The 25651-nt window shown below is 38.0% G+C and overlaps 2 protein-coding genes across 2 annotated transcripts; both read left to right on the forward strand.

The window, feature by feature from the left end:
• The first annotated feature begins 1963 nt into the window (after positions 1-1963).
• Positions 1964-2908, forward strand: LOC122697408 (olfactory receptor 2B11-like). Its single transcript, XM_043908230.1, has one exon. The coding sequence runs from the start codon at positions 1964-1966 to the stop codon at positions 2906-2908; it is 945 nt and encodes a 314-aa protein (XP_043764165.1).
• A 12429-nt stretch (positions 2909-15337) lies between these two features.
• LOC122697426 (olfactory receptor 2B11-like) lies at positions 15338-16276 on the forward strand. Its single transcript, XM_043908250.1, has one exon. The coding sequence runs from the start codon at positions 15338-15340 to the stop codon at positions 16274-16276; it is 939 nt and encodes a 312-aa protein (XP_043764185.1).
• Positions 16277-25651: the final 9375 nt, after the last annotated feature.

Consider the following 25651-nt stretch of genomic DNA (forward strand, 5'->3'; position numbering starts at 1 on the left):
GAAATTTTTTAGGTAGATTGAACTTTCTAAGATTCTTAGTCCTAAATTCATTTTTCCTAAATTCATTCAACAAGGAAAATGCCAAAATTTATCATTTCACTTTACTATGGCAAGAAGAAAGAAAGTAGTATACCCATTAGGGAATTTCTATCATGTTTCTTGCCAAGATATTTCCACTGAGGTTTATTACCTGTATGGAGAAAATGTCCCACAGCTTTATATAAAGAGGAAGAACCTTTCCTGAGCAATTATTTTAGAGTAAAATGGGTTTTCATATCTAAACATATTTAAGATGCTTCAAATCAAATATACATACAATGTTAAGCACCTACAATAAGAAGTAAATGTACTGAACACAGAGAGAATATACAGTCCTTATCTCCAATTAATCCTGATGGAAAGTATATATAAATGTCAATAAAGGGAAGTACTACTATTGAATATCAACATTGATTTAAAGTAAGTATTATATGTAAGTGACTGTGATCTGTTTAGCTTGATTGATTTATATCATTTTGTACAAGTTTTTGTGCAAAGCTGCATACTAAAAATAAAATGTGTAAGTAAATTGGCACCTTTAGTATTAATAGTATTGAAATGCTCCTATTTTGGAAAAATAAATCTAGAGATACTGTTTGCATTAGTGGTCATTTTCATTAATTTAAATATATGTGTGCTGACATAAAATCTTAAAATCATTAACATCATGTTAAAGCCAAGGGATATGAATAATTTGTGGAAATGAAAGGGAAGAAAATGCAAATCTTATGAGATTTCTTTTGGTGGAGATAAGTACAGTGTTAATATTTGGATACAACCTAAGAAAAATTAATTAGAAGACAGAGACTCCTAATCAACCTAGACACTATATATCATGAAAATAACTAACCAAACATTAAGTATTACTTACAAAAGTGTAGCCACACATATTGGATTGGTTAATTCTAATAGCACAGCAAGGTAGATAAGGGAGATTCCAAATATTTAAGTAGTGCATAAAAGTACATTTGTTAATCATTACAGTGAAATGGATCCAGTTCTCTGATTTCATATCCTACTACACCAGTGCTTTTTCAAATATTTTACCATTGCCTAAAGCAAGTTTTATATTTTATATACTAAGCCCAGTCACACATGTATACATATACTTACACTTGCAATGGAAACAAATATTATAAAATCAATAAAATTGTATATAACTGTTAAATGTGTGATAGATTACAACTCACAGTATGAAAAGCACTAATATATATCATACTGTATTTTTAAGAACTGATACCTTTAATAATCTTATATAGCCAGTCTGTACAATCAATTATTGCCTGTCTTGTTTTTTTAAGTTCTGAACATGTTGCAAGAAATCATTTTCTTTTAGGTGTACATTTCCTTTTATGACAAAATTTTACTTTGGCAAAAGTCATTTTAGGATTTGAGGTATAGGATTAAGGAAAAGCACTATGTCTTATTTCTGTGTAAAGCAGATGAATCCAGCTGGAGCCCAGTGAATTCTGAAATTACCCAGAAATCAGCTCAAAACTTCAATCAGAGAATGATGAAGCTCAACTGAGTAAGGAAGAAGGAAATGAACCCAGGCAGTAAGTCAGCATGGATGGTTCTTGGGAAACAGTCTTCTATTTTGTTATTTTCGCTAATATAAGAGCAATTGTGAGTCCCCCTTTCTCTAATAATTAAACTATGAAAATTTGCTATATTTCATTTCCTAGGTAAAATATCAAGATTTGTTAGTCTTCCTTTTAGGTGTACTACAAAAACATTATTTGGGGCATTTTGTCTCATAATTTTTCATCTTGCAAATATCAAATCACATCACTGGACTTTCATCACAGAGAAAAATCCCTTCATAACCCATGTTATTTAACTGAATAAATTGACCATCAAGAATATTTAATACTGAAATGCAAATCTTCCCTTTGACTTAAATTCACAAACAAGAGCAACAATCATGAATGCAGGCAATACAAGTACCCCAAAGTTTTTCATTCTCTTGGGCTTCTCTGACCATCCCTGGTTGGAAATGCCACTCTTCACAATAGTGCTTGCTGCTTACATCTGCACACTAGTGGGAAACATCTCGATTATTGTGGTATCCAGGGTAGATCCTCAACTTGACAGCCCCATGTACTTCTTCCTTTCCAACCTCTCCTTCCTGGACCTTTGTTTTACTACAACCACCACCCCTCAACTGCTGCTGAACCTCTGGGGCCCTGATAAGTCTATCACTTATGGAGGCTGTGTGACCCAGTTTTACACGTTTCACTTCCTGGGAGCCACTGAATGCATCCTCTTAGCTGTGATGTCCTTGGATCGTTATGTGGCTATCTGCAAGCCCTTGAGGTACCCAGTTATCATGCAACAGCAACTCTGTATCTTCCTAGTGGTCATGGCATGGCTAAGTGGTTTGGCTAACTCCTTGCTTCAGTCATCCCTCACCATCCAGCTGCCACTTTGTGGCAACAACAAGGTAGATGACTTCCTGTGTGAGGTCCCAGTGATGATCAAGATGTCATGTGCTGACACCACATTCAATGTAGCTATGCTCTCTGTTGTGGGCACTTTCTATTCCCTGGTTCCTTTGTCATTTATTCTTGTCTCCTACGGGTTCATTGTAGCTACAGTGCTCAGAATTCGGTCCTCAGAGGGAAAGAAGAAGGCCTTTAACACATGTAGTTCTCATGTTATTGTTGTATCTCTCTTCTATGGACCAGTAATTAGCATGTATGTGCAACCTTCTTCTACTAGCTCCCAGGATAAGAACAAACTAATGTCCCTTTTCTACAGTTTGGTAACTCCTATGCTTAATCCTTTTATTTATACTTTAAGGAACAAAGACATGAAAAGGGCAATGACGAGGCTTCTTGTCTCATTGTACCACCAAAGAAGAGAATAAACATAGCTAGTTCTGTGTATGAAGCACAAAACTCCATATAGGGCTTGGAAGAGTCCCTGTTCTAAAAGCACTTTTGATTTTACCTCCTCTCAAAATTCTCCCTAAAATGTAGCTTTTTAATATGTAGCTATCATAATAAATAAAATAAACATATGGTACAACATTTTAGATGAAATTTATAAAAATATTAAAATTTATATGTATATAAATTGTGTCTTAGAAAGTATTGAAAGACATGTTCTAAAAATATCTCTATGTGACAAATCTTCCCATGTGTAGGCACATTTGACGCACCTGGTTGTACTTGCTAGAGGGCTGTTTTTCAGCTTTGGCACACATTACAATCCTTAAACTTTTAAGGACTGACTCCTCTACAGACCTCCCATATTAGAATTTTAAGAAATGATGTCCCGAAAATTATCTTTTGAAACTGCCTCAGTTAACTTTGAAGTACATGCAGAATTTGTGAGGACCATCATCGGAAAAACAAATTGAGATATCCATTAGAGACAAAGATCAAAAAGGATCTCAAGTATGGGAAAAGGTATAAGCTGACCCTCCCCCTCCAAAATAGGTGACAATTTGCCAAAAGACTGAAGAATTTCAAATGCTCCAAGCTTTAAAAGAAAGTAGTAAATGCATAAGCAGAAAAATTAAAAACACAACCCCTAGCAAACACTAAGGCAAATGCAACAATACCAAATTGAATACCTAGACAATATGGTTTCCTTAAAATTAAATATTCCGTGAAATTCAGCTAAGTACTTCAATCAGTAGTGAAATGCTCATTTATGTGCAATAAAATTTTTCAAAATTGGTTTCCTAAAACTAAATTATACAACAAAGAATTGACAATTGAATTGTTACTGTTGATAACTAAATTATCAGTATGGGTAAGTAAATATTTAAAACTATCTCAAACAAACCAAAAACAAAAAGAAGAAACTATAAGAAATTACCCAAGAAAACATATGATTTAGAGAATAGACACATGAAACCAAATATAAACAACAGGAATGGTAGTTGGATGAAAACGATAGAGGAAAAATAACTAAGTAAATATTCAGAAAATTCCCTGGGAGTGAGAGGTTCCAGCCATATATTAGGCACTCCAGCCCTGGGATCTGACACCAGGAAAATAACCCCCCTTAGCTGGTTTGAAAACCAATGGGGCTCAGATCAGAGCTATAAGAAACCAAGACTCCACTCTTAAAGAGAGCACCCACAGTCACGCTTACTCCTGATCACAGTGCAGAAGCTACAGACTGAAAACTGCATGGGCTCTGGCCAGCTTGCCAGGACTGCACCAGCAAGACCCCAGCCCACACCAGCCTCCAGCTCCAGCCCCTCTCGCCCCGGCGTTGCTCTCCTCTGTAGCAGAGGCTGTTGCCAATGAGAACACCCACACTTAGGGGGAAAGGAGCTGGCTTGGACCCCAGTCATGCCCTGACCAGGTCCAAGGCAGCCATCGCCAGGGTATGTGTCCATACTCACACATGGGAGGAGCAAAACTAGTTCTAGGGAGGAGAACACTGCCGCTGGTGGGCATGAGGCCACCTTATTGGCATGGCACCAACCACTCTCGACCCAACCCAGCCTCCAACCAAGGCATGCATACTGGGGAAAAGTGAAACCAGCTCAAAAGTGCAACCTCATGCCCTCAGGCTCAGGCAAGGACTCAACCAAGGTAGAGACAACCATCATACCCAGGAGAAACCCAATTCTGTCCGAGCTCCTTGTCTAGCCCCTTGGCCCCGAACCCACCTCCAAAAGGATGGTGAGCACAAGAGAGGTGCTTACTCCTGCCTGACTCTGACTCAAGCCCCTCCTACACCAGCCATACCTCACACCAAGGTGGTGGCTGCCTGCACACATGGAGAGAAGGTGCAGCCCCTGCTCACTTCAGATCCAGTTCTCCTGAAGCCCCTGGGCACACACAGAATGCCTAAGGATGCCTCAAGACCAGGATAGGTAACTATTTCACCTAATTTGATAACAACAGAGAAAGTTAAACAAAATGAAGAAGACAAAGTAATATGTTTCAAACAAAGAACATACCTGAAAAAAAAAAAAAAAAAAAACCTAATGAAACAAGATAATTCACCTGATAAAGAGTTCAAAGTAGGAGATCAATCAAGTTTGAGATGGCTGCCCCAGATGGGAACTCAGAGGAAAAAAAGGAGAAAATGTGGGCAGAGATATGCCCTAGGGAGTAAGTGGTTGGAGCTGCAGATTGAGTGACCCAGTCCTGGGGTACTACACAGGGCAGATGAGTCCTCTTGACTGACCAGAGAATCACTGGGACTAACAGGAGGGCTGTGGGAAGCTTGACTCTGCTGGTGACAAGTACACATCGCTAGCTTACCCTCAAGGCAGGGCAAAGATGGTAGAGTGAAGACCACTCCAGTGGCTGCAGGGTTTCTGGAGAAAGCCTCTGCACATGCCCTGACCCAAGCCAAGAAAACACTTCAGTCTCACTTAATTCACATTGTAGTGCAGCCCTGGATCTGGGTGTGTTGTGACCAAGAAGAATGCTCAAAAACGGGACACAGAGATGACTCCGTCCCAGGCTGGCATTGTGTTGGGTGGTGGCCATTGCTGGAGCTTACTCAAGCCTCACACCGGAAACAACCCGTAACTCTGACAGTGGCCAGTTTGCCACAGTTCACACACTGGTACATGCCAAGTGTCCATGTGGGCCCTGCCTTCCCTGTGGTGTGGTTCCATAAAAGGGTAAGGTGGCAGAGGTTGGGGGGAATAATCGGCTATGAGAGACAAAGGGGACTTGGATCCAAGACTGCATCTGAGCAGAGTGAGGGAAATATTTGCTGGCCCCTGCCCAGGCAGTGCATCAGGGACAGTCCGGATCTGTCTACTGCCAACACAAGCTAAGAGCCTGCTTGGGCCCTCCCTTGTTTCAGCACTTCCCCACCACGGGGCAAAGGTCCTGGTGCGTGAGAGGAAAAAGCACACTCTTAAAGGGAAAAGAGCCAGCTCCAGCCCAGGCCTCAGGGTTTCTGCTCCAGCAACCTGGGGTCAAAACCCACTCCCAGTTAGGAGGTGACAGTCATGAGCAGAGGGGAAATCCCACTTCATACCCAGCTCCAGCTTCAGTTCCTCCATCTTCTACTAAGGTGATGGCCATTAGTACATCCTGAGGAAAGAAGTGACATGTATCCATGTCAAATCCAGTTCTCCCACCAAAGAACTCAGACACATGCAATCCATACAGGGACATTCCCACAGAGTGACACTCACGTAAGACCACAAAAGGTAACTGTTTTATCTAAATTTATAGAGGTTGAGAAAGTGAAACCAGATGAAAAGGCAGAGGAACTGGTTTCAATTAAAACAGCAAGAAAAAACCCCTGAAAAAGTAATGAAACAGAAATAAACACTTTACCAGATAAAGAATTCAAAGCACTAGTAATAAGAATGTTAACTGAATTAAGGAAAAGAATAGATGAACACAGTGAGAATTTTAGCATGGAACTAGAAACATAAAATATACTCAATCAGAAATGAAGAATTCAAAAGTTGAAATAAAAAAAAACCAGTCAAAGGAATGAATAGGTGGCTAATTGATACAGAAGAACTCATAAGTGATCTGGAAGATAGGGATAATGGAAATCACTCAATCAGAACAGCAAAAAGAAAAGCAAATTTTAAAAACTGAGAACAGTTTAAAAGCTCTCTGAGACAACATTAAATGCACCAATATTCACGTTATAGGGTTCACAGAAGGAAAAGGGGGGATCTAAAATGTATTTGATGAGATTATGGATGAAAACTGCCAAAATATGAAGAAGGAAACAAATATTCAGGTACAAAAAGGACAGAGGATTCAAAAAAGTTGAACTCAAACAGACCCATACCAAGACATATTGTAATTAAAATGGCAAAGTTTAAAGAAAAAGAGAGAATTGTATCACAAATACAGTCAGAGGGGGGAAAAAAAAGAGTAATATACAAGAGAATCCTTATGGATTCTCAGTTGGTTTTTCTGCAGAAACTTTGCAGGTCATAAGGGAGTGGTATGACATATTCAAAGTTCTGAAAGGGAAAAATCTACAACTAGGATATTCTACTGAGCAAGATTATTATTTAGAGTTGAAGGAGAGATAAAGAACTTCTCAGACAAGTAAAGAGTTTATCACAACTAAATCTACCCTAAAAAAAATGCTAAAGGGTCATCTCTAAGTGGAAAACAAATAGGAATCTATAGGAAAGAGAAAATCCCAATAGGAAAGGCAATTATATAGTAAAAGCAGAAGATTAACTACTTACACATAGAGATTAAAAGACAAAAAATTATAAAATAACTGTAACTACAATAAACAATATGTGATTAACATGAAGGTATGAAGCATAATATCCAAAACACAAAATAAGGAGAAAAGGAGTAAAAACTGTAAATCTTTCAGAATGTGTTTGAACTTAAATGACTACCAGGTTAAAACAAGTAGATATATAGATATAGATACACAAGCCATAGTAATGACAAATCAAAAACCTACAAAAGATACACAAAAACAAGGGGGAAAAGAACAGAAGAATATTAGCTAAAAAATCAATAGAAAATAATAAAAGAAGAACAGAACAGAGAATAACTACCAAAACAACCAGATAATAAGAAAAATAGCAATAAGTACATGTCAATCAATAATTATTTTAAATGTCAATGGACTAAATGCTCCAGTGATAAAACATATATATGATGGATGATTGGATAAAAAAACAAGACCCAGCTATATGCTGCCTACAAGAGACTAACTTCAGAGCTAAAGACACACACAGATTGAAAGTGAGGGAATGGAAAAAGATATTTCATGCAAATAGAAACAAGAAAGAAGGGGTAGCAATACTCATATCAGACAAAATGGACATTATAACTAAGGCTCTTCCTATTTTCTAGTTTGGTACAATTTTCACTGTGTTCATCAATTTTCCCCCAGTGCAGTTAGCATTCTATTGCAAATGCTTTGAAACTTTATCAGGTAAATTATCTGGTTCATTAGGATTTTTCAGTTGCTTCATGTTCTCTCATTTGAAACATATTCTTCTGTTTTCTCATTTTAACTTTCTCTGTCTCTTCAAAATTAAATGAATTCATTACCTATCCAGGTCTTTGAGCCACGTGCTTGTATGGGAGCATCCCTATGCAGTTTTTCTGTGCCCAGTGTCTTTGCTGGGAGAGCTGGGTCTGAAATTAGTCTGAAGGAAGCTCCATCTTCCCCCAGGGACTTGCAAGCTGGTAATGGCTGCCTCTACCCTGCTCACAGGCAGGGCCAGTGAATTGAGATGTCTCAGCTCCCATCCGGTGTGTTCACTCTCATTGCCAATAGACATCTCCTCCTCAGTGGGGAATAGCACTGGCGTAAGAAGGCCTGGTGCAGGAACCCAGTGTAGGCTTTTGCACATGCTGGGGTGGTTCTGGCAAATCAGCCAGAGCCCAGAAAGCTTTCAACACGCAGTCTCTGCTCTAGATTGGGAGTAAGCATGATTGATTCTGCACTCTTCAAGAGCAGAGTCTCTGTTTCTTACTCCAGTAAGCTCCACTGGTTTTCAAACCAGCTGAGGGGTCTTCTCTTCCTGGTGTCAGACCCCAGGGTTGAGGTGCCTAATATGGGCCTTAGCACCTTGCTCCCCAGAGAGGGTACCCAAGCCTGTGATATCCCCCTCTTCTTTCGTGTCTCCTCCTAGGGATGTGAGTCCCAACCAAACTGCTTTTCTCTTCCTACCCAATTGCATATGAATCTTTCATTATAGCCTTGGTTATAGTAGAGCTGTTCTGCTGTCCCCAGGTCAATTTGAGCAAGAGTCCCTGCATATGTCATTATAGTTTTGATGTGTTTCTGAGAAAGGTGAGCCCCGTGCCCTCCCACTCCACCATCTTGATCTCCTGAAGGTATTTTTTAAGTATCACTTGATTCCTCCTCACATGAAAGACCACTTAATGATTTTCTTTTTCTTCTCTCTTCAACTGATTTTTATGCTCCTTTATTTTATGGCCAGAAATAGTTAAATTTTATGTAAGATAGTCTACAAATGAACAAAGTAAGATATTCAAAGAACTCAGATATAAATTCTCTAGAATCACTTATTCAAGCTAGTTTTGTACTAATAGTATATTATTTAAATTTATTATCCAACAACAAACTATCAGAAAAAGAAATCAAGAAAACAATTCCACTTACAATTGCATCAAAAGAATAAAATGCCTAGAAATAAATTTAACTAAGAAGGTAAAAGACTTATACTGAAAACTATAAAATACTAATGAAAAAACTGAAAAAGACACAAACAGATGTAAAGATATTCTGTGCTTATGGATTGGGAGAATATTGTTAAAATGTCCACATTACACAAGGCAATCTGCAAATTCAATGCAATCCCTACAAAAAGCAATGGCAGAGCTAAAAAGAAATAATCCTTGATATTGCCACTGGTGATTTTTTGGGGGGTTCTGAATTCAAACGTAATGACAAGAGAAGCAAAAATAAACAAATGAGAGTACATCAAATTAAAAATCTTCTGCACAGCAAAGAAAACCATGAACAACATAAAAAGGCAACTTACAGAAAGGGAGAATATATTTTCTAATTATATATTTAATAAGGGATTAATATCCAAAATAAACAAAGAAATCATACAATTAGATTGCAAAATGGGCAGAAGTTCTAAATAGACCTTTTTCTAAAGAAGACATAGATGGTATACAGGCACATGAAAAAACGTTCAACATCACTAACAATTAAGGAAATGCCTATCAAAATTACAATGAGATATCACCTCACACTTATCAGAATGGCTATTATCAAATGGATTAAAAATAACAAGTATTGGTAAGGAGGTGGAAAAAAGAGAACCCTAGTACACTATTCATGGGAATAAAAACTGGTGTAGCCATTATTGAAAATAGTGTGAAGTTTCCTCAAAAAATTAAAGATATAACTATCTTATGATCCAGCAATTCCACTTCTTAGTATTTATCTGGAGAAAATGAAAACACTATTCAAAAAGATATGCACCTGTACATTAACTGCAGCATTATTTACAATAGCCAGGATATGGAAATTGCCTAAGTTAACCACTGATGGATGAATGGATGAAGAGGATGTGTCACATATATACAATGGAGTAGCAAAAAATGAAATCTTGCCACTTGAGAAAACATGGATGGAACTTGAGAACATTATGGTAAATGAAATAAGTTAGGCAAAGACATATGCCATATGATTTTATTTACATGTGGAATCAAGAAACAAATGAAAAAACAAAACAAAACAAAAAATGTAATGTGCCGCTATTATACCATGGTGACTATAGTTAATAATATTGCATTACAAATCTGTAAGTAAGTTGCTACAAAAGTAAATCTTAAAAATTCTGGGGTAAATATGTAACACTGTATAGTGACAAAGGGGCTTCCCAGCTGTCACTAGTGGTAAAGAACCCACCTGCCAATGCAAGAGATGTAAGAGATGCAGGTTCGATCCCTGGGTCAGGACGATCCCCTGGAAGAGGGCATGGCAATCCACTCCAGTATTTTTGCCTGAAGAAACCCACGGACAGAGGGGCCTGGCAAGCTACAGTCCATAGGATTGCAAAGAGTCAGACACGACTGAAGTGACAGCATGCACTCATAGTGACAAATGGTAATTAGACTTACTGTGATCATTTTGCCACATATACAAACATCAAATCAGTATGTTGTACAATTGAAAATACTATAATGTTGCTGTCAATTGTGCTTCAATTAAAAATCATGACAATAAAATTTTAAAAATAAAATAACATAAAAATAGTTTCCAGTGTGTCAAGAAATGAGTTTATTTTAAAACAAATCTATCGGGATGGGGAATACAAGTATCGGGACGGGGAATACATGTAAATCCGTGGCTGATTCATGTCAATGTATGACAAAAACCACTACAATATTGTAAAGTAATTAGCCTCCAACTAATAAAAAATAAATGGGGGAAAAAAAAGACAAATCTAGTAGTAGAGGACTCTTGCTACCAACCCCAATTCAGTAGATAACTAATTATACATAAGACGCATTTCCATGGAGAACTCAGTCCCCAAGGAACTTTGTCTGCTAACTCATCTGGGATAAGCATAAATGAGTTGTTTGTAAAGAATGCCCAAGAGTCTTAGGAATATAATACAAAAAGCATACCTGCAAAGCATTCTTGATATTAACTACTACTGTCTTCCTATTCTGGACTTTTTTCCTTTTTGGCAGCATTGTGTCACGTGAAAAACTCATACTTCTGAAGGTAATGCTTAGACATTCTATAGTTTAGACACACTTATGCTTAGACACACTATAGTTTCTCTGTCCTTTTCTGAAAGTTTGAAAATTCATGTGTGCCTCCATAATTCCTTTTTATTAAATTATATTTATCAAAATAAGGTGAGTAAAAAGACACTTGTTTTAAAGACTACCCATTCTTAGAGAAGGTTGGAATGTGTTTACTTCAAAGTAACTAATATATGTAGGAAAAGCAGAGAGCATTTCATTTCCAGGAGCCTTCTCTAAAACTTCCGAAGTATCTAGTTTGATACCTTTAGAAAGCAACTAGATTTATCTTTGTAATCAATCTCAGTCTTTGACTTAAACCAACCTTGCTGCTGCTGCTAAGTCGCTTCAGTCGTGTCCAACTCTGTGCGACCCCATAGACGGCAGCCCACCAGGCTCACCGTGCCTGGGATTCTCCAGACAAGAACACTGGAGTGGGTTGCCATGTCCTTTTCCAATGCATGAAAGTGAAAAGTGAAAGTGAAGTTGCTCAGTCGTGTCCGACTCTTCATGACCCCAAGGACTGCAGCCTACCAGGCTCCTCCATCCATGGGATTTTCCAGGCAAGAGTACTGGAGTGGGGTGCCATTGCCTTCTCCATAAACCAAACTTAAAATCATGTAAATTTTAATAAATACCAATCTGACAGATATTAAACACTTGAGTGAAGTGTGTAGCTTTCATTCCATCATGTGCATACTTTTTAATATGTAGTCAGAACTTGATAGATTGACATGTCCACATGTTTCATCCAGATGCTTTGATATCAGATAAAAACTTTTCTTCTACAATCTTTCCCTATATATAAACTTTAAAATCACTACAAATACAAAGAAAATAATGTGGGATACAAATGATGTACAAGTAAGACACACCAGAATGAAAATGTTAGTGGAAATATAAAGGAGAAGTCAAAAGGAATAAGTTGGTACTCTGGTAAGGTGACTTTTAACACTGGTTTAAATAGTGGAAGCTAAATAAATCCCTATTTATCTCCAAGGGAAAATAGTGATGAAAAATCACTGAAAGTATATCAAAAAGTAGGATAAAAATCCTTGGAATACAAGAACTAAAAATAATGAAATATCATGAGAATGATATGGAAAAGATTAGTTACCTAAGAAAGAATTATACAGTGTAAATATACATGAAAAGAGAATCACATTATTTAGGACAACTTTTGTAGTATCTCCTGGAAAATATATGGAGAAATGAAGGAGGCTCTGGGGTGATCACCATTAACAAACAAAACTTCACTTGCTAAGGTGAATAATATATATAAAATTCCAAATAATACAAATTTAATACAATTGCTGAGATTATACTTGGCTGAACACTGTCATTAGAGTTAGAAAAAATTATGGAAGAATTCATGGAGGATCAAGACTAAAATTACTCTTTAAAAAAATTGAAAAATGAACCATGGTTAAAAAATACAAGAAGGTAAGTATAACAATGTTAACCAAATAGACAATAGATGTCATATGGTGGAATTATTTAATAATGTGGGCAGATTGCCTCTTTTAATATTTATTTTAACAGCTAAATTAATTCATACCATGCTTTTATTCCATATACATCTACCAAAAGAACTTTCACCATAAAGAGAACTTAGGTCAAGATATATTCCTACGTTTGAAATGCTCTTTTAACACCTTAAATAGTGTCAGGGTTGAATAAGTTGTAGGAAACATACTCACTTAGAAAATATCTCTACATGTGCTTTCCTTGGAAACTTGAAACTCTAAATTTACAGTCTCATTATCTCACTATCTTATTTAAGGAATTAATTGCCTTTTGGTATTTAGAACCTCAATAAGAATGACTGGTTAACAACATCTTAAAATATGAGTACTAAAACTTACTTTGTCATAGGGTTTGGGGCTAGGTACTAAAGATTTAATGGGTGTAAAATGTTTACTGTAGTGTTTGGTGCATAGAGCTCTTTCAGGATGAGTTGGAATTATTATTTTATTACTGTATTATACATATCGAATCTAGAGTTAGTGTGTAAACAAAGGGCCATATTCACATCTTAGCCCTGAGTAGCTTTGTGTGACAGACAGCTCACAAGATGGCTTTGAGGATTCGATGAAATAAAGCGTGTGAAAACTATGCTTTGCAAGTATAATTCTGTTTCCATTGAATCAATTATTAATTGGCAGAGTAACTCGGAATTTTGTCACTGGTATACACTACTTTAATTTCCTATCTGATTATTTTTTGTCTTACAGAAGATAATAGATTTCATGAAACACAGTTTAACACTAAACAGGGAAAAAAGGATAAACAAAAATTCACTTTACTTTTTAAATTTTCTCAAAAACTGCTTTGCTCAGCTAGTTGATTTTGTTGTCACATGTGCTGCATAGCTTAAAAAAAAAAAAGAGAGAGAGAGAGAAGAAGTTCCCTGATTGTCTAGTGGTTATAGCACTTAGGATAAGGCATTTTTATTGCTGTGGTCCAGGTTCAATTCCTGGTGGGGGAACTGAGATAAGATCTCCCAAGTTGCACAGCACAGCCAAAATCTTTAAGAAATGGAGGGCATTATGTCGTGAGTATATGAAGTACTTTATGCCTATGAATAATGTCACATGCCTATGAATAATGTCTCCAATCCTGAATTGGAATTTCCTCCTGACATCAGTTTCCTGGCCTTAAAGGTTGTTTGTAGTTATATGCAATTATGTGAATCATTGATAACCATCCAAACTCTTATATAAAAACAGGATAAGTTCACTCACTGAAGGAAAATTCGTAGAAGATAGATAATTAAAATTTAACATGAAAAATCAAATGCCCAGTTTGAACTAAGTAGCTATGCAAGGAAATTTACATTCAAAAACAAATTTTTGAGTATGGAAAAACATACTACATAGCAAAATTCTCTCATTATATACTTCAGGAAATTGACGTGCTTAAATTTCTTGCTCAATTCTAAACTACTAAGATGGATTTGAATAAAATAAGCCTTCTTAGTTCCCATGAAGTGAAGTGAAAGTCACTCAGTCATATCCAACTCTTTGCAACCCCACGGACTGTACAGTCCATGGAATTCTCCAGGCCAGGATACTGGAGTGGGTAGACTTTCCCTTCTCCAGGGGATCTTACCAGCCCAGGGATCGAACCCAGGTCTCTCACATTGCAGGTGGATTCTTTTCCAGCTGAGCCACAAAGGAAGCAAGTCCTAGTTCCCATAGGAAAGATAAAATTATTCAACTATAATAGTATATCTGAATCTGAATAAGCTTTTTTTTTCTAGCTTTTTATTTTATATTAGAGTATAGATGATTTACAAGGTTGTGTTAGTTTCTACTCTACAGCAAGGTGATTCTGTTATACATATTCACATATCTATTCTTTTTCAAATGCTTTTTTTATTTAGGTTGTTACATAATATTGAGCAGAGTTCCCTGTGCTATAACAGTAGGTCCTTGTTGATTATCCATTTTAAATATAGCTGTATGTACATGTCAATCCCAAATTCCCTAACTATCCCTTCAACCAACTCTTCCCTCCCTGATAACCATAAATTCTGAACAAGGCTGTCCTGATAAGGCTTCCTAGGTTGTCTCCAGTCTGGTCGTCTCCTATAACTACGTCAATGCTTTTAATCTTCTCAATATTTCAGTAATGTCCTGCAGCAGTGTTTCTGATAATGACCCATCTGACTCCTGGACTCCATGCCACATCTACTCTATCAGACACCTGGAGATAGGAATCATGTTAACAGTCTCTTCAGCTAAAATTTTCACAAGCAAAGTATGAAAACCATTACTTTGGAGTATCAGAACAACAGTCACTTATTTAATCCTCACCATAGCCCAAAGACATAGTTACTCTCATATTTATTAAACAGAGTAGGAAATTGACCTTCAGCAAGGTTATTTGTTTAAGGTAGTTGCCTTTATTTTGTAGTTATGAAAATAAAGTCACCTGGTGACTTTAATTAAGTCACCTGGTGTCACATTAATTTAATTATCTCCCTTCCCAAGTTACTGTATCCAATCTCCTATGACTTGATACCTAATTACACACACTGCATAACTGTGTTTTGTCATTTCTCAAAATATTTCTACCTTCCCTGCCACTTCCCTGCTATAGGTGAAACAAAAATGAAGATAATGGAACTAATTAACAAAAGCCATCCTGAAGAGTTTATTCTACTAGGCTTTGCTGACCGTCCTTGGCTCGAGCTTCCTGTATTCATTATTCTGCTTATAACATACCCCATGGCCATGATGGGAAACATAGCCATATTTCTGGTGTCCAAGTTAGACCCCCATCTGCACAGCCCCATGTATTTCTTCCTCACCAACCTCTCCTTTTTGGACATGTGCTACACCACAAGCATTGTCCCTCAGATGCTCTTTAACCTGGGAACGTCTAAGAAGACTATCAGCTATATGGGGTGTGCAGTTCAGCTTTATTTCTTCCACATAATGGGGGGCACAGAATGTCTGCTTTTGGCTGTTATGTCTTTTGATCGCTACTTGGCCATCTGCAAGCCTCTACACTACACCCTCATCATGAATCAGCACGTCTGTATCTTATTAGTGGCCACCGTGTGGCTGAGTGGAATGACCTATGCTGTCTCAGAGGCCACTGTCACATTACAGTTACCACTGTGTGGTCACAATACCCTGGACCACTTGGTATGTGAGATTCCTGTTCTGATAAAGACTGCCTGCGGAGAAAAGGGTACTAATGAGCTCACACTCTCTGTGGTATGCATTTTTTTCTTAGCTGTGCCACTGTGCTTAATTCTTATTTCCTATGCTTGCATTGGACATGCTGTATTTAAGATTAAATCTTTGGAGGGAAGGAAAAAAGCCTTTGGGACATGTTCCTCCCATCTCATAGTAGTTTTCTTATTTTATGGCCCAGCCATTAGCATGTACCTTCAGCCCCCCTCCTCCATCTCAAGGGACCAGCCCAAGTTCATGGCTCTCTTCTATGGAGTGGTGACTCCTACACTCAACCCTTTCATCTACACTCTGAGGAATAAGGATGTAAAGGGGGCACTGGGCAACCTCATGAGGAGTGTATTCACTTGCAAGTGAGTTAGCAGACATCAAATGAAATTATTTAACCATTGAGGTAGGTTATATAAAGGTTTCTTTAATAACTCACTGTAGCCTCATATGTTCACAGATCATGTTAGATGTTCTTTTTGCAAAATATGTCAAGTTCCTCATATTCCTGCTGCTGCTGCTATGTCGCTTCAGTCGTTTCCGACTCTGTGCTACCCCATAGACAGCAGCCCAACAGGCTCCTCTGTCCCTGGGATTCTCCAGGCAAGAACACTGGAATGGGTTGCTATTTCCTTCTCCAATGCAGGAAAGTGAAAAGTGAAAGTGAAGTCACTCAGTCGTGTCCGACTCAGCGATTCCATGGACAGCAGCCTACCAGGCTCCTCCATCTGTGGGATTTTCCAGGCAAGAGTACTGGAGTGGGGTGCCATTGCCTTCTCCCTTCATATTCCTAGACAATGGTAATTCTTGGCTAATACTCACCAGTAAGGGCATTCTGTGGAAATGTATTAGAAAATCATTCTATTTTGGTTGATACATACTGAAATAGTAGTTGTAAACATTAAACAAATGTACTATGAATTACAATAAAAACTATTTATTTCAAGTTAATCATAAAATACCATGACAAGCATTCATCAGTGGACTTCCTATGACCATGGCACCTAAGAAATATTTCATCACTCTCTGCAAGACTGGGCACATCTAAGTGGTCAGCCTGCTGCCACTGTTCATTCAGTGTGAGGCTCTCTACACCTTAGGCCAACTATGAGTATCATAAGTTTATCAACTTCCATTTATCTAGAAAGAAAGTGAAGTCGCTCAGTCGTGTCCGACTGTTTGCAACCCCATGGACCAGACTCCTCTGTTCGTGGGATTTTCCAGGCAAGAGTACTGGAGTGGGTTGCCATTTCCTTCTCCAGGGGTTCTTCCCAACCCAGGGATCGAACCCGGGTCTCCCACACTGCAGGCAGACATTTTACCATCTGAGCCACCATGGAATCTGCTACTAATTCTTTAACAACACATTGTTACTCTAACAAACACGTTGCAAAGTTTTGTATTTTTAGCCAAATATCATTAAATGCTAAAATAAATAAAATATATGGACAAAATGTGTGGATTTCTTAATTTTCTTCATACATATCAAAAACATGAGCCTTCTGAATCAGTGAGAGAACAAGAAAGTGATATTAATAATGAACTATAACATGGAAACATTTTCATGCATAATGGGAATAGCCAGGAATGTTTTTTGAAACTGTGCAAGAATCAGGATGAAAAAGAAAAAATTTGTATTTCTAGACTAGAAAGCAACTTGATTAACAATGTGAGTATAGTTTTGATGCTTAGAATCTGTATCAGTAAAAGTTGAAACTATTAAAATTAGTTCTAGGATTCACATCCAATTTCAAACTCTGTCATAAAACCTCACATTTTTTATATTATTTTATTTATTTACTTTGAGTTTTTTATATAAATTTATTTATTTTAATTGGAGGCTAATTACTTTACAATATTGTAGTGGTTCTGCCATACATTGACATGGATCTGCCATGGGTGTACATGTGTTCCCCATCCTGAACCCCCTTCCCACCTTCCTCCCCATCCCATCCCTCTGGGTCATCCCAGTGCACCAGCCCTGAGCTCCCTGTCTCATGCATCGAACCTGGACTGGAGATTCATCTCACATATGAATATATACATGTTTCAATGCCATTCTCCAAAATCATCCCACCCTCGCCCTCTCCCACAGAGTCCGAAAGACTGTTCAATACATGTGCATCTCTTTTGCTGTCTCACATACAGGGTTATCATTACCATCTTTCTAGATTCTATATATATGTGTTAGTATACTGTATTGGTTTTTTTCTTTCTGGTTTACTTCACTCTATATAATAGGCTCCAGTTTCATCCACCTCATTAGAACTGATTCAACTGTATTCTTTTTAATGGCTGAGTAATATTCCAATGTGTATATGTACCATGGCTTTCTTATCCATTCATCTGCCCATGGACATCTAGGTTGCTTCCATGTCCTGGCTATTATAAACAGTGCTGCGAGGAATATTGGGGTACACATGTCTCTTTCAATTCTGGTTTCCTTGGTGTGTATGTCCCAGCAGTGGGATTGCTGAGTCATATGGCAGTTCTATCTCCAGTTTTTTAAGGAATCTCCACACTGTTCTCCATAGTGGCTGTACTAGTTTGCATTCTCACCAACAGTGTAAGAGAGTTCCCTTTTCTCCACACCCTCTCCAGCATTTATTGTTTGTAGACTTTTGGATAGCAGACATTCTGACTGGCATGAAACGGTACCTCATTGTGGTTTTCATTTGCATTTCTCTGAAAATGAGTGATGTTGAGCATCTTTTCATGTGTTTGTTAGCCATTTGTATGTCTTCTTTGGAGAAATGTCTGTTTGGTTCTTTGGCCCATTTTTTGATTGGGTCATTTATTGAGCTGCAGGAGTTGCTTGTGTATTTTTGAGATTAATTCTTTGTCAGTTGCTTCATTTGTTATTATTTTCTGCCATTCTGAAGGCTGTCTTTTCACCTTACTTATAGTTTCCTTTGTTGTGCAGAAGCTTTTAAGTTTAATTAGGTCCCATTTGTTTATTTTTGCTTTTACTTCCAATACTCTGGGAGGTGGGTCATAGAGGATCCTGCTGTGATTTATGTCAGAGCGTGTTTCTCCTATGTTTTCCTCTAGGTATTTTATAGTTTCTGGTCTTATGTTTAGATCCTTAATCCATTTTGAGTTTATTTCTGTGTATGGTGTTAGAAAGTGTTCTAGTTTCATTCTTTTACAAGTGGTTGACCAGTTTTCCCAGCACCACTTGTTAAAGAGATTGCCTTTTCTCCACTGTATATTCTTGCTTCCTTTGTCAAAGATAAGGTGTCCATAGGTGCGTGGACTTATCTCTGGGCTTTCTATTTTGTTCCATTGATCTATATTTCTGTCTTTGTGCCAGTACCATACTGTCTTAATGACTGTAGCTTTGTAGTGAAAGGTTGTTGCTGAATGATAAGATGCAGGGTTCTTCACCTCCGGAGGAGACGAATTCAATCTAGGGCCAGAGATGAGGCTGGATCACTCAGAGCTTTTGTGTAATAAAATTTTATTAAAGTATAAAGGAGATAGAGAAAGCTTCTGACATAGGCATCAGAAGAGGGGCAAAAGAGTACCCCCCTCCTTGTCTTTAGCTATATGTTATATAGTCACTCACAGTCTGTTAATGAAAAGAAAGGAATGTCATAAAATTTATAATGGCACCAGATAATTCATCCCTGGCCATAAAATGATTGACTTGAATCTTGTAGAAGGGCAGAATACCAGCAAATAGTTTCGTTTACATAGATTAGGGGAACAATATCTGAGTAAGTAAGTTAGGCCATTTGGCAGAACCAACTTGAAGATAGAGTCTGGGGTACATTAACATAGCTTAAGACAACATTTCCATAAGAAAAAGAAATGTATTGGTTAACTCAAGGTTTGAGAGTAGTTAGCTTCAGGTGAAACCAGGTGTCATGGCAACACAGCATTTTAAGAGAAACCTTCTTTTAAATTTGTATAGAGAAGGAAAAACATATTGCTGGTGTGTTTCTTCCTGCCATTTAAGAGAGATAAAAATGTCTGGCACTTGCAGCCTCTTTCCTCCATTTGGAGACCCCTGGCCTTCCTGCCTGTTACCCTATCAGTAGTAGAGCCTGAAGTCAGACAGGTTGATTCCCCCAGTTCCATTCTTCTTCCTCAAGATTGCTTTGGCTATTCAAGTTTTTGTATTTCCATACAAATTGTGAAATTATTTGTTCTAGTTCTGTGAAAAACCTCACATTTTTAAAGCAACTTAAAGGATTTTACATTTATTTGGTGTTTAACTAATATGGTGAGAAATCAACATAAGGTTGTATAGTGAAAAATTAACAGGTAAGAATAACAAGAGAGAATTGGACTTTTCTGGCATGTCTTCTGGTCTAGCAGATCAAGATTTAAGTAAATTATTGGATGATAAATCATATGCTTTCGTGAACAAGGTTTTACTTGAGCCCTCCAAGCATCTCTGGCAGGTATGGGGTTTTGATTCTAAATGCAATTTCACCCCTCCTACCATCATCTTGGGGCTTCTCCTTTGCCCCTGGACATGGGGTATCTTTTTTTGGTGGGATCCAACACTCTTCTGTCAATGGTTGTTCAGCAATGAGTTGCAATTTTGCAGTTCTTGCAGAAGATGAGCACTTGTCCTTCTACTCCACCATCTCGGTAATTCAGTATTCTTGCCTTGAGAACCCCATGAACAGTATGAAAGGCAAAACGATATGATATTGAAAGATAAATTCCACAGGTCGGTAGGTGCCCAATATGCTACTGCAGAAGAGTGGAGAAATAGCTCCAGAAAGAATGAAGAGATGGAGGCAAAGCAAACAACAACAAAAAACTCCCAATTGTGAATGTGATGGGTGATGGAAGTAAAGTCTGATGCTGTAATGAATAACACTGCATAGGAACCTGGAATGTTAGGTCTATGAATCAAGGTAAATTGAAAGTGGTTAACAGGAGATGGCAAGAGTGAAAATTGACATTTTAGGAATCAATGAACTAGAACCGGAATGGGTGAATTTAATCCAGATGACCACTATATCTACTACTGTGGGCAAGAATCTCTTAGAAGAAATGAAGTGGCCATTATAGACCACAGAAGAATCAAAAGTGCAGTACTTGGGTGCAATCTCAAAAAATGACAGAATAATCTCTGTTCATTTCCAAGGCAAACTATTCAATGTCACAGTAATCCAAGTCTGTGCCCAACCACCAATCTAAAGAAGCTGACATTGAACAGATCCATGAAGACCTACAAGACCTTCGAGAACTAACAGCAAAAAAAAAAAAAAAAAAAAAAAAAAAGTACTTTCATCATACGGGACTAAAATGCAAAAATAGGAAGTCAAGAGATACCCAGAGTAACAGTAACAGAGTAGTGGCCTTGGAGTATAAAATGAAGCAGGACAAAGGCTAAGAGAGTTTTGCCAAGAGAATACACTGGTCATAGCAGACACCCTCTTCCAACAACACAAGAGACTACTCTACATATAGACATCACAAGATGGCCAATATTGAAGTCAGATTGATTATATTCATTGCAGCCAAAGATGGAGAAATTCTATACCGTCAGCAAAAACAAGACCAGGAGCTGACTGTGGCTCAGACCGTGAACTCTTTATTGGAAAATTCAGACTTAAATTGAAGAAAGTAGGGAAAACCACTAGACCATTCAAGTATGACCTAAATTAAATCCATTACAATAATGCAGTAAAAGGAACAAATAGATTCAAGGGATTAGATCTGATAGAGTGCCTGAAGAACTATGGATGGAGGTTTATGACATTGTATAGGAGGAGTGATCAAAATCATCCCCAAGAAAGAGAAATGCAAAATGGTTGTCTGAGGAGGCCTTAAAAACAGCTGAGAAAAGAAGAGAAGTTAAAGAAAAAGGAGAAAATGAAAGATAGACCCATCTGAATACAGAGTTTCAAAGAATAGCAAGGAGAGATAAGAAAGCCTTCCTCAGTGATCAGTACAAAGAAATAGAGGAAAACAATAGAATGGGAAAGACTAGCAATCTCTTCAAGAAAATTTGAGATACCAAGGGAAGATTTCATGCAAAGCTGGGCACAATAAAGGAGAGAAACAGTATGGACTTAATAGAAGCAGAAGATATTAAGATGAGGTAGCAAGAATACACAGAAGAACTATACCAAAAAGATCTTTATGACCCAGATAACCACAATGGTGTGATCACTCACCGAGAGCCAGACATCCTGGAATACAAAGTCAAGTGGGTCTTAGGAAGTGCCCTACCAACAAAGATAGTAGAGGTGATAGAATTCCAGCTGAGTGATTTCAAATCATAAAAGATGATGCTGTGGAAGTGCTTCACTCAACATGCCAACAAATTTGGAAAACTCAGCAGTGGCCACAGAACTGGAAAAGGTAGTTTTCATTCCAATCCCAAAGAAAGGCAATGTCAAAAAATGTTCAAACTACTGCACAATTGCACTCATCTCATATGCTAGCAAAGTAATGCTCAAAATTCTCCAAGCCAGGCATCAACAGTAGGTGAACCAAGAACTTTCAAATGTTCAAGCTGGATTTAGAAAAGGCAAAGGAAACTACCGCACAATTGCACTCATCTCGCATGCTAGCAAAGTAATGCTCAAAATTCTCCAAGCCAGGCTTCAACAGTAGGTGAACCAAGAACTTCCAGATGTTCAAGCTAGATTTAGAATAGGCAGAGGAACCAGAGATCAAATTGCCAACATTCATTGGATCATAGAAAAAGCAAGAGAATTCCAGAAAAACATCTACTTCTGTTTTATTGACTACACCAAAGCCTTTCACTGTGTGGATCACAACAAACTGTGGAAAATTCTAAAAGACATGGGAATACCATGTGGTCACCTTACCTGCCTCCTGAGAAATCTGTATGCAGATCAAGAAGCAAGTTAGAACCAGACATGGAACAATAGACTGGTTACAAATTGGGAAAGGAGTACATCAAGGCTGCATATTGTCACCCTGCTTATTTAACTTATATGCAGAGTACATTATGAGAAATGCCAGGCTGGATAAAGCACTAACTGGGATCAAGAATGCCAGGAGAGATATCAATAACCTCAGATATGCAGATGACAACAGCCTTATGGCAGAAAGTAAAGAGAAATTAAGGAGCCTTTTGATGAAAGTGAAAGAGGAGAGTGAAAAATCTGGCCTAGAACTCAACATTTCAACATTCAAAAAACTAAAATTATGGCATTTGGTCTCACCACTTCATGGAAAATAGATAGGGAAACAATGGAAACAGTGAGAGGCTATCCTTGGGGGGCTCCAAAATCACTGCAGATGATGACTGCAGCCATGAAATTAAAAGAAGCTTGCTCCTTGGAAGAAAAGCTATGACAAATCTAGACAGCATATTAAAAAGCAGATACATTACTTTGCCAACAAAGGTCTGTCTAGTCAAAGCTATGGTTTTTCCAGTAGTCAGGTATAGATGTGAGAGTTGGACCATAAAAAAGGCTGAGCACTGAAGAACTGATGCTTTTTTACTGTGGTGTTGGAGAAGACTCTTGAGAGTACCTTGAACTGCAAGATCAAACCAGTCAATTCTAAAGGAAATCAGTCCTGAGTATTCATTGGAAGGACTGATGTTGAAGCTGAAGCTCCAATACTTTGGTCATGTGACATGAAGAACTGACTCCTCGGAAAAGACACTGATGCTGAGGACGATTGAAGGCAGGAGGAGAAGGGGACGACAGAGGATGAGATGGTTGGATGGCATCACCAACTCAATGGACATGAGTTTGAGCAAGCTTGGGAGCTGGTGATGGACAGGGAAGCCTGGCACGCTATAGTCCATGGGGTCAAAAAGAGTCAGACATGACTGAGCAACTGAACTGAACTGAACTTCCTGGACAAGAATCAGCTGTAACCCAGATCCATTTTTTTAAATAGAAATGACCATTCGTGCTTTGTCCAGTTCTTGAGAAAAATTGACTTTGGTATATTTAGAAAAATTTGATATATTTGGAAAAATTACTAGAACAACTTTAATATTTGATTGGGGGATGATTTGCCATAAAATAATTTTAAATTTGACACACACAAGGATATACACACACAAAGCAAGGAAAATAAACCTGTGATGTTACATAATATCTCTGATCATTTTTATTAGTTAAGACAACCTTAGTTTGGAGGGAAAGACCCAACAAGATTTGTTACAAACTTAGCTAAAGAGACTGTTTAGAGCTGTTCAGATTACTTCTTTATCTTTTAGGCCTATAAAGACAACTCATTGCATAATTGTGTCTTCCACACAGAAAACAATAGTGACAAAAGACACCCTCAAGGATAGGCTTCTGCCCTCTTAAATTTTAAAGTACACAAACTCATGACCAGGGCTTTTCTCAAAAATCAAACAAACAAAAAAGGCAAGAAGCACAGGAAGTCTTTTGGAGGTGACATATTATGTTGTTTGTGATGACAGTATCATATACATAGCCATATGTTCAAATTTATCAAAATGCATACATTAATTTATTCAACTTTGTATATTCATATTTTTAAAGGAATATGAATCTGAACAGAGGGAGAAAACTCATTAAATTCCCAAATAAAAGCAAGAATTAAAGTTTTTCATATTCCACATGTAAGTGAGATCATATGGTACTTGTCTTTCACTTTCTAATTCATTTCACGTAACATAATATGCTCTAGACCTATTCATGTTGAAGTAAATGGCAACATTTCATTACTTTTTATTGCTGAGTAGTATTCCACTGTATATATGTGGCACATCTTTACTCCTCTATTGATAGACACTTATATTGCTTCCATATCTTGGCTATTAGTAACACCACAATGAACGTTGGTGTACATATATCTTTTCAAATTAGTGTTTTTGTTTTCCTTAGGTAAATATCCAGAAGAGAAATTACTGAATTATATGACATTTTTGTTTTTCATTTTTTGAAGAACCTCCACATCCTGTTTTCCATAGTGGCTGTACCAATTTACAATCCCTCCAACAGTAGGCTAATCTTCCCTTTTCTGCACAAGAATAATGGAACTTTAAAAATCACCATTCCGTGAAGGAAAATAGCAATAACTGTTCCTTGGAAGAATTAATAAAGGATACTTGATAATAAGGCTAATGAGTGATAGCTGCAGGCTCTCAGATGGTGCTGTAAATCTAGATTTCCCACCCACCTGAGTGCCAGCCACCTCAAGTAGTCAGAAATAGCTCAGTGGTCCCAGAAGCCTCCCTTGGCTGGAGGAAGCTCATTGGCTCCAAGATCAGAAATGGCTCCTGTGAACCCAGGCTCCCAGCCAAACAGAGCACCAACCAACACCCATGGCATCTAGTTCCTGACCAGCTCCCACGGCCATGGCATCTCCTAAGCATCAGGCTCCCGATGAGCCAGGACAACCCAGACTTCTGGCATATTCCTGCACTGGCCAACTCCCACAGTCCAGGATGTCTTAACTGCTCTTAGACATCCAATCAATGACACCAAACCAGTGTCTAGAGGGCACTTGTTCACTCCTGATGCTGGAGGGCCCCAGTGCCAGATTGACTGCTCTCCCAGGCTTTTGATGCACCCCAGCACCAGGTCACCAAAATACTCCTATAGCAGTTTATCATGGATGCCACAAGAATGCCCATATAGATGCTCTGCACAAGTAGACTAGTGAAGGGCTTTGCCTGACAAAGCCAGTCTATAAGGACTAGAAGAGGTACCTACATTCTTAAATGAACAGATACCAAGCCAAGACCACAAATATCATGAATAATCAGGGAAGCATGAAACCACCAAAGGATAGTAATAAAACCCAATGCTTAAT

The sequence above is a fragment of the Cervus elaphus genome, chromosome 7 (genome assembly GCF_910594005.1).
Source record: "Cervus elaphus chromosome 7, mCerEla1.1, whole genome shotgun sequence".
Classification (NCBI taxonomy): Eukaryota; Metazoa; Chordata; class Mammalia; order Artiodactyla; family Cervidae; genus Cervus; species Cervus elaphus.

Coding starts and splice junctions, on each gene's coding strand:
- LOC122697408 (XM_043908230.1), top strand. CDS start 1,964: ATGAATGCAGGCAATACAAGTACCCCAAAGTTTTTCATTCTCTTGGGC.
- LOC122697426 (XM_043908250.1), top strand. CDS start 15,338: ATGGAACTAATTAACAAAAGCCATCCTGAAGAGTTTATTCTACTAGGC.